General features: G+C 50.3%; 1 protein-coding gene across 1 annotated transcript; it reads right to left on the reverse strand.

Annotated features, from left to right (window-relative positions):
- Window positions 1-1,677: 1,677 nt before the first annotated feature.
- On the reverse strand, window positions 1,678-6,413 carry LOC130035459 (patr class I histocompatibility antigen, A-2 alpha chain-like). Its single transcript, XM_056127181.1, has 8 exons — window positions 6,344-6,413; window positions 5,787-6,056; window positions 5,359-5,634; window positions 3,013-3,288; window positions 2,776-2,892; window positions 2,331-2,369; window positions 2,150-2,197; window positions 1,678-2,004 (listed from the first exon to the last, which is right to left on the reverse strand). Exons 1-8 carry the CDS (start codon window positions 6,411-6,413, stop codon window positions 2,000-2,002), a joined length of 1,101 nt encoding a protein of 366 aa, XP_055983156.1. The 3' UTR covers window positions 1,678-1,999.
- Window positions 6,414-10,451: the final 4,038 nt, after the last annotated feature.

Raw genomic sequence — 10,451 nt, forward strand, 5'->3', positions numbered from 1 at the left:
TGCAGTCAGTTACCCAAGGCCAGACATCCCACCTGAATCCATGCTTGTCTGTCCTGGTGCCAACATCACCTGCATTTCTGACAGGTCTCCGATGATATCTTCCTGACTTGGATTCTATGGTGTCATTGCCTTAGTGAGCTTCTTCCAGAATCTTTCTTGAGTCCAGTGAAAGCACCCATACTCCACTTGCACATCCTGACATTTCGGGTTTCTCCCTGACTCCTGTCTCCTAATCCAGATTCTACGCATTAGGAAATGCTGTAAAGTCCACCATCAAATGCCTGCAGAATCCAGCCACCTCCATTATTTCACCTGTTCACACCCCAGGGCCCCCAACACCTCTACAGCTTCCCAGTTCTCTGCGATTCCCTGTCCCCTCACCTGTCCTTCTGCACAGCAGTCAAACTGATAACCCAAGGCTGAACCTTCACTCAAATCTGCCTGCAGCTGCGCCTCTTAGATAGAAGTAAAATCTTCCAGAGTAATGGCATCCTCGTCACCTGTGGGCAGCAGGACCTCACCTCAGTGACTGCTCCAGCCAGAACACTGTCTCCTCTTCCCTGACACAGACTCACGCCTGCCCTGGCTTTTGCACTGAGATTTCCTGCCTGGCACCAGACATCTATACAAACAGTCCCTCACATCCTTCCACATTGCCCCAAAAGTCACCTTCCAAAAGCCAAACTAACCAGGTTAGGAAAACAGTCACTGTCCCAGTCCCCACACACTTACAAGTGGCTCATGTTCCTCCCAGAGGTTACAAATTTCAAACCAGAACACTTGCCTTGGTTATTATATTCTCAGTATAAGTCTGTCTTTCCTATTCAGTCTCAAAGGCTGATAAATTTTGCCTTATTTTCATTCTCTGTTGTTTGAAAGACCCCTATTGGCAAAGTGGGTAGATGATCAGTGTAGACATGGTAGAGACACTGTCTTATTCATGAAACCTCAATCTACATGCTGTGCTATGGTAGCGAAAATGTCGACTCCAAGTGACATCGATGTCACCTCCACTTTTCTCACAAATGCTTCTCATTCTCACTTGACTTCCCTCCCACAATGGCACCCCACAGCACACAGCACTTTATCTCTTGGGAGAAGAGAATCTTGGGTTCACAGAGCCCATTTTCCAACCCCTAAGTTTAAATCCATCAATTCAGATCACTGACAGCACTAAGATTCCTAGAGCTTCAGGGTTGGTGGGTGGGAGGGCTGAATTCCAACATGGCAATTCTGAACACTCATCTCTCAATACCACTGAGACTCCTGTGTGCAAGGGCCATGCTGGGCCATGAGGGGACTGTGACAGGCAATTCTGAGGTTAAGAGATGGGGACACACACTGAGAGAATGAGCTATGAATGTGTGGACAAGAGAACAGGCAGCCTCCTGCACAGAAGCAACAAAGAAACACCCAGATGGGGCTGAGGAGCAGACCCAGGCCTGAGCCTAGACTGACCAGCACAGAAGTCCTTGCTGCCCACGGTCCTGAGACAGGATGAGGCTGGGATGAGTGACCACACCAAGGCCCACAGTGGCTGAGACAGAGACAGACTGGGCACAGGTCTGTCCCCCCATCCCCTCACAGCCTCTCCTGTCACATCTGGGACAGATTCAAATCAAAACAGAAAATGCATGAAAGGTCTCAGGATTTCCATTTGTTCCTTCTCAATTTTCAGGGATTTCCTTTATTAACCCCTCAATCCCACAAAACAGCGAATAAGAAAAATGCAAATGTGATGCTGATTTCATTATTCAGGAAAACAAGAGGCTAATACAGATGGAGACTGCTGAGTCCTGTCTCTGCTGGCACAGCCCAGAGCATCAGGGAAGAGAATGCAGATCAGTATGGGGAGCCCCTGATGGGCAGGGGTGGGCCAGTCTCCCCCCTCACAATATATGACAGGACATAGACACACTCAGGTCCCATGTTAGGAAGAGAATCAGCAGTTCTTAAGTCACAACATTGCAATGTGAGGAAACCCAGTGGGGAGGCTGTCTCACACTGTAAGAGAAAAGAATGAAGAGACTCAAGTGAGTCACAGGAGTGGTGACATCTTGAGCAAGCTCCCAGCATCCCTCTCAAAGAACCCCAAACCCAGTCTTGTCCCCTCTGACCAATCCCACCCACTACAGCCTCCAGAGCTCACCTCTAGGGATTGATAGAGACGCATCAGAGCCCTGGGAACTTTCGCTGTCTGGGGAGGAACAAACAGGTCAAGATCAGAGCCACAGAGGGTGAACTAGAAGAGGAACTAGGGGTGCGGGAGCTCCCCATGGGTTCCCGTCTCTGTCTCCAGGATTCCAGGGCCCAGCCCTGCCCACACTTACTTGCAGCCCGAGCCCGAGTGTACTTTCCTCCTTTCTCACCTGCGGGAAGGAAACATCCCAGGGAAGGTCAGGGAGAGCACTGGGTCCTGAGGCCACAGAGCAGCTCTCTAGGCCCGGACCCCAGGGAAGTGTCAGAACTCTGAAGGCACGATCACGAAAAACGATTTACTTCCTAGACTGACCAGCCTGCTTCTGGCGGTCTGTGCTCAGCAGGGACAGTCCCTGTTACCTGTGACCCCAGTAACCAGTGTCTTTCATGAGAAAACCTGAAAGGTGCACACACAGGGAGCATGAGAGCAACAGCACAGGGGCAGGTGTTGCTCCTGTTTATGAGGTAGAACTAATACAGGGAGATCCCTAAAGCGGGACAAGACTCAAGACTTGCATGTTTGACAGATTCCACCCCCCACCCCCATACACACACACACACTCAAACCCATCTTACCAGTGCATTTTTTCCTGGAGATCACAGCTGCCACCAAAGCTCCAGAGACTACAGCCCCGAGGAGAACCAGGCCAACAATGATCTCCACAGAGAGGATGGTGGACTGAGAAGGGGGCTCTAGGAAGGAAGGAAGGAGAGGGTCTGACACCCAGCCTCAGCCTGACCCTTAACAGTTCCCCAGAGGGGCCAAACTTGATTCCCCGGAGAACAGGCTCTGTGCCCCGTCCCCCTCCTTACCCCATCTCAGGGTGACAGGCTCTGGCAGCCCCTGGTGCTGCACATGGCACGTGTATCTCTGCTCCTCTCCAGAAGGCACCACCACAGCCGCCCACTTCTGAAAGGTTCCATCCCCTGAAGGCCTGGTCTCCACCAGCTCTGTGTCCTGGGTAAGGTCTTCCCCATCACGCTGCCAGGTCAGGGTGATTTCGGCAGGGTAGAAGCCCAAGGCCCAGCACCTTAGGGTGACCTCACGTTCAGAGTAATGGTGGTGGGTTATATGCCTTCTGGGGGCTTCTGAGGAGGAAAAATGAGAAAATTCACAGTTTGGGTCACTTCCATAATGAGGGTGAACAGGATAACTGGTTTGAAACAGGAGGCAAAAATCCAGACACAAGGGAGCACCAAATAAAGGGTGTTTGGAGGATCCTCCCAGGAGGGGAGATGCATATTGAAAGTAGACTATGGACTGAACATGGTTGCCACTCAATGCCTTTTTTGCAGACCACAACACCCAAAAGGAGAGACAGAACAAAAGGGTATGCCCTGCCACAGAGGCAGGGGGGGATAGGGGGATGGGTGTGGGAGGGATACTGGAATCCATGGTGGTGGAAAATGGGCACTTGTGGCGGGATGGGTATTTGATCATTGTATAATCGAAACCCAAGCAAAAAAAAATTATAAATCTACAACTGTACCTCATGGTTTTTCACTAATAAAAATTTTTTAAAAAATCCAGACACATACAGAATGGGAAAGGATATTCACCGAATACACATCTGACAAGGGGTTGATATCCAGGATATACAAAATACTGGTTAAACTCCACAAGAAGAAAACATCCAACCCCATCCAAAAATGGGGCAATGAAATGAACAGAAACTTTCGCAAAGAAGAAATCCGAATGGCAAAAAAGCACATGAGAAAATGCTCTACATCATTAATCATCAGGGAGATGCAGATCAAAACCACAATGAGATACCATCTCACACCTCAGAGACTGGCCCACATTCAAAAGAACAAAAGCAACCGATGCTGGCGTGGATGTGGCGAGAAAGGGACACTCCTTCACTGTTGGTGGGAATGTCCACTGGTTCAGCCCTTCTGGAAAACAGTATGGACGATTCTCAAAAAATTAGAAATTGAGCTCCCATTTGACCCAGCAATACCACTCCTGGGAATATATCCCAGAGAGGCAAAAATGTATAGTCGAAGTGACATCTGCACTTGTTTGTTCATTGCAGCACTCTTTACAATAGCCAGAAACTGGAAGAAACCTGAATGCCCAAGAACAGATGACTGGTTAAAGAAACTTTGGTACATCTACACAATGGAGTACTATGTAGCTCTTAGAAAAGATGAAATCATGAAATTTACATACAAGTGGTACAATATGGAAAGTATCATGCTAAGCGAAATGAGTCAGAAAGAGAGGGATAGACATAGAAAGATTACATTCATCTGGGGGATATAAAGTAACAAAGTATGAGATTAATACCCAAGAATAGCTGAGATCAGCACCAGGAGGATTACTCCATAAATTAGAGGCCAGCCGGGTATCCTAGAGGAAAGGGCTGTTCAGATAGAGAAGGGAGCACCAAATAAAGGATGTTTGGAGGATCCTCCCAGGAGGGGAGATGCATGTCGAAAGTAGACTATGGACTGAACATGTTTGCCACTCAATGCCTCTTTTGCAGACCACAACACCCAAAAGGAGAGAGAGAACACAGGGGATTGCCCTGCCACAGAGATAGGGGGGATGGGGGGATGGGGGTGGGAGGGATATTATCCATGGTGGTGGAAAATGGGCACTGGTGGGGGGATGGGTATCTGATCATTGTATAATTGAAACCAAAGCACAAAAAATTGTAAATCTACAACTTTAAAAAAAATAAAATAAAGGGGAAAAAAAATCCAGACACAAGCTTGGCTGGGGAAACTGGATAAAATCCTATCCTTGGAAAGTTCCCGAATAGGGTTTGGGAAGGAGGTTAGGGGTCTCTCAGGACACACTGACTCTGATCCTGTCCTGGATGGAGGGTGACTGAAGCAGGAGTCATAGCTAAAAGCTGAGAGAGTTCAAAAATGGCTGCTGGGTCTCAGGGAACCCACATTCGTCATTTCAGAGGTCTCCCCTCCCCCAGTGAACACCTGGAGACCTTCAAGGTCCTGTGGACACAGGGTGGGCCTGAGGGGAGGGCGAGTCTCTCTGGTACAGAACATGGAAACCAGACAGGTCCGTCCCTCTCCTGACTGAAGAAGGGGCTGCTCGGACACTGAACCCAACTAGGTCCCTCCTTGAGGGGAGTCACCCCCTCCCGGCCCCCAGCGAAGGTCAGTAGTCCTCTCCACTCAGGTACTCAGTACCTGCGCGCAGCAGCGTGTCCTTCCCGTTCTCCAGGTATCTGAGGAGCCCCTGTACGCAGATGTTCTCCAGGTAGTTCTTACGATGCTCAGCCGCACCCGCCTGCTCCCACTTTTGCTGGGTTCGCCAAGCCTGCGTGCCCGCCGCCGTCCAGGAGCACAGGTCCTCGTTCAGGGCGATGTAGTCGGCGCCGTCATACGAGTATTGAGTGTACCCGCGCAGGAAGCGCCCGTCGGACCCCACGTCACAGCCATACATGCTCTGGTATGTGTGAGAGCCTGACCCGCCCCGCACAGATTAACCCCCAACCGAAAACGAAACCGGGCCCGGGCCCGTGGCGCCTCCCGATCAAGGTCCGGGACGCTCGGACCCGCCACCGGGCCACCCGGCCCGTCCCCGTGTTGGCTCGTCCCTGCCCGGCCGCGCTCACCCTCCTCGCTCTGGTTGTAGTAGCCGCGCAGGTTGCCCAGGGCCACTCGGTAATTCTTTGCGTTGTTCCTGGCGACCCGCGTCTCCTGCTCCCAGTACTCGGGTTCCTCCTGCTCCGCCCACGGCGCCCGCGGCTCCATCCTCCGACTTGCCGAGTCGCTGTCGAAGCGCACGAACTGCGTGTCGTCCACGTAGCCGACGGTGATGAAGCGGGGCTCCCCGCTGCTGGGCCCGGACACGGCGGTGCGGAAATACCGCAGGGAGTGGGGACCTGGGGGAGGGGAAGGGGTGAGACTCGGCTCCACTCGCCGCCGCGCGCCCCGGGTCCAGGGATACGGCGGAGACGGGGGAGGGGAGGGGGGGAGGGAGGAGGAGAGGGAGACGGGAAATGGGGGGAGGGACGGCAGGAGGAGTTGAAGGTTGTGGGGGACAAGGAGGAATATTTGGGGGGCATTCAGGCAGGGAACGAAGAAACTCCTTCTCGGGGGTCCTGCACATCAATGCCTGGCAGTCCCCACCCTCCCCGCCAACGAACTTTCCTCCTGACCCCGCACTCACCCTCCAGGATCTGGGTCAGGGCCAGGGCCCCCGAGAGCGACAGGAGGCAGATCACACATCCTGAGAGCATCGTGAGAGCATCCAACTGGCTCTGACTCGCTTGTGGCCCTCATAAATTTATAACCGAGAGCCAGGCTGGCGTTAATTGGCTGGTCCAAACAGCATCGCCCAATGGAAATGTGAGTACTGGGGATCCATGGCAGAAGGCGCTGTTGCAGAGGGAGGAGTGAAACTCTGGGGACACCAGGCATGCCCAGGTCTGACCTCCTGCCCCCAACACCTCCCTGGAGACACCTGCAACCTGGGACTTTGCCCTCTCACCTGCTTGCTTACCTGATCTTTTTTTTTTTTTTTTTTTTTTTTGCTTACCTGATCTTTATCACACTGTCTCCCCATGTCCAGGACTGAGGCTGACTCAGCGATTTTCCATGTTTTTTTTTTTTTATTTCAGTATCTCACTACAATCTTACAAGTTCTTGAGGACTCCAGAGATGCTTCTGTGCATTCAGGTTATGCCTATCTGTTTGCCGTGTGAAGAATCTGAGTTAAAAACTCTTTATTGTTGGTGGTGATGATTTTGTTTTGTTTTTGGCTCTTGGCCACACCAGGCAGTGCTCAGGAGTAACTCCTGGCTCTGTGCTCAGGGATCACTCCTGTCAGATTCATGGGACCGTATGTGGTGCCAAGGATCAAAACGGTATTGGCTTGGGTCTGGAGAGATAGCACAGCGGGTAGGGTGTTTGCCTTGCACGCGGCCGACCGGGGTTCGATTCCCAGCAACCCATATGGTCCCCTGAGCACCGTCAGGAGTAACTCCTGAGTGCAGAGTCAGAAGTAACCCCTGTGCATCGCCAGGTGTGACCCAAAAAGCAAAAACAAACAAACAAACAAACAAAAACGGTATTGGCCACATGCAAGGCAAGTTTCTTACCTTTGTAATAGCTCTCCTGCAAAGTTAAAGCCTGAAAATAAATTCAACTGGAACATCATCAACAACAAATTAATGCTAACAGGAAGTCTTTGGGGGGGAGGGCAAGGGGTCACACCCAGTGATGCTCACTGTACTCAGGAATTACTCCTGATGCCTGCTCAGGGGAACGTATGGGATGCAGGCAATAGAACCTGTTTCTGGCAAAGGGCAAGGCAAACACCTTACCTGCTATACTATCTCATCAGCTCCTAGAAAGTCTTGAAGAAAAACCATTTTTGCTGGGGACAAGTCCTAGCTGAGCAAACCTGAGCAGACCTGAACTGGGGACACCATGAAGACTAAGAAAGAGAAAGAGACAGAAATGGGAGCGAAAAGCATGCGGTGAGGGGCTCATAGCCTGTGGACTGAGCCTTGGCTGTTCTCCGTGAATCGTATTTATTATTTAGAATCCATAATCATCAGAACAACATTCTTTGGGCAAATACCTAACAACCTTAATGTATGCAAGACAGACTTTTACACATCCAAGGGCCGTGGTTCATGCGGGGAAATATCATTGTAATGGGCGTTCTCGAGGGAGATACTTTCAGGAGAGGAAGCAGAGATAGAGCAGATACAGGAATCCCCTTCCCCTACTGGGGCAACATTCTACCTCTAGTGCCAGCATTCTGGGTGAAAAGGTCCCATAAAGGGCCTATTTCTTCCATCTGCTTTATTTATTTATCTAGCCCCAGTGTTGTTGTTGTTGTTTCAGCATAGAAACGACCCAGTTCTTTGAGTAATCTTGAAAAGAATGCCAACCTGCTAAATTTTCCACATAGACCAGTCAGGGCTGAGTTCTGGGCCCTCCTCAGAATGGGGTTGGAAAGGTTCCCTGAACACCCCAGTCACCTTCCCCTGCCCAGTGGCCAACAGCTCCCACCCACACCCAAAATTTTCAGGCATAGAAATGGCTCAGCTCCACAACTAAACCTCATCAAGCTGCCAAGCCACCAGATGGTTCCAGCTTCTGGAGTGACACTGCATTTCATAGTGGTTTGAACCATCTGACCCCAGCCCAGTAGGAAAACAGCAGATTTGGTAAAATATTCTGTAGAATATTGCAAACCACAATGCCCAAATGGACAGACACAGAGAGAGAGAGAGAGAGAGAGAGAGAGAGAGAGAGAAGAAAAACACCTGGCATAGAGGCATGCAGGGGTCTAGGGGGTCGGGGGTGATGGGAGGGAACCAGGGTACTGGTGCTGGAAATGTACACTAGCGGAGAGATAGGTGTTGGAATATTGTATGACTGAAATCCAATTGTTAACAGCTTTGTAATGGTCTATCTCACAGTGATTTAATAAAAAAAAAAGTTTTTAAAAAGTTTTCTGCCCCCGCGCCTGGGTGTTCCTTCCCAGGGCCCCTTGGAGGGGAGCGGGTTGAGCTTTCCTCCCCACCCCGACCAGGGCTCCAGCAGCCGAAGACCTCCAGGACCAGCCACCACCATGCTGAGACCACTCTCCGCACACATGAAGGTACTGGCAGAGGGACAAAGCCACGCGGGTTCCAGGGCCGAGAACTCCAAGCCTACTCGGATTGGAGTCGAGCATTTTCCACCCAGATCCTCCAAATTCCAGTAGGCGGGGGTCACACCCACCACCTGGCCCCCTGGCGCCGTGTAATCCCATCAGCGGCCAAGACTCAGAGACTATAAAATCCAGATCCCAGAACCGCGCGGCCGCATTCGCATTCGCATTCGCGGGACATCTTATCAGGACTTTTTTTTATGACATCTTATTATCTCATTCCTACTTTGGACAAACTTGCAGGCTATTGAATGTAGCCTGCCCACAGGGCAGAGTCTGGCAAACTCCCCGTGGCGTACCAAATATGCCAAATACCAGTAACAATGATGGGTCTCATTCTCCTAAATAGCCTTGAATATAATCTCAGGGCTAGGATGAAAGAGACGTTACTGGGGCCTGCTCGAGGCAATCGACGAATAACAGGATGATGAAATGAAAAATGATGATGAAATGTTGTGTAGAAGCCCATCAAGCTCAATGAGCAAAAATAATAAGAAAGAAGGCTCAGAGGCACAAAACAGTCCAGGAAACCCTCAAACAGTGGTTTAGTAACACCATTGTGAGAAAGAACGGTGAACACATATGGACGTCTATTGATCTCTTTCCTGATACTTTCTTATTGTAACAAGCAATATGTTGCCCTGTAGCACTGTCCTCCATTGTTCAGCAATTTTCTCTAGTGGGCACTAGTAACGTCTCCATTGTGAGACTTGTTGTTTCTGTTCTTGGCATATTGAATACGCCACGGGGAGCTTTCCAGGCTCTGCCATGCAACAGCAATATCAAGTAAATTATTTTGTGCCCACTAGGGGGTCAGGTTTCTGAGTGGGGAGGAAATGCCTGTGTGTGCAAATAGAACAATGAGCAGTGTAGTCAAGTGTGCTGACACCACAGCTGACATGTGCAACCTCAGAGCCAGAGTGTGTGTGTGACCTCAGAGACCCAATTCACCTGTGTGCTATCTCAGAGAGCTAGAGCGTTTGTGCCACCACGTTCATCCCAGCAAGAACTGCCACTTACAAAGGGAATAATTTAATTCAGGAATAATTTTATGCTTTACCATGTGTTGTAACAAGCAATATGAAAAACAAAGAAATCAAATATATTTCTTTGTGCCTGCTAAGGGGACAGGCTGAGGGGTGTGTGGGAAACAGGGGACTTTGTTGAATGGAGGTTACACTGGAGGTGGAATTGGTGTTGGAACATGGGCTTCCTGAAATAATTGTATAGTGAACAACTTTGTAAATAATGTTGCTTACATAAAATTTCTCCTTAAAAAAGGGTTTCAGGGTTAGAGAGATAGTACAATGGGTAGGGCGTTTGCTTTACACGCGGCCGACCCGGGTTCAATTCCCAGCATCCCATATGGTCCCCTGAGTATCACCAGGAGTAACTCCTGAGTGCAGAGCCAGGAGGAACCCCTGTGCATTGCCTGGTGTGACCCAAAAAAAGCAAAAAAAAAGAAAATAGTTTCAACAACTGTGTTCTATGCGGTACACATGGGCCTCAGAGCACCACAGGGGAGGCGCTGCAGACCCTGGAGCTTGCTCAGAAGCCTCCTGAGCACTGCTTGGGAGTCCTCACCCACAAATAAGAAGGAAAAAGGACA

The sequence above is a fragment of the Sorex fumeus genome, unplaced genomic scaffold (assembly GCF_029834395.1).
Source record: "Sorex fumeus unplaced genomic scaffold, SorFum_2.1 ptg000063l, whole genome shotgun sequence".
Taxonomy (NCBI): Eukaryota; Metazoa; Chordata; class Mammalia; order Eulipotyphla; family Soricidae; genus Sorex; species Sorex fumeus.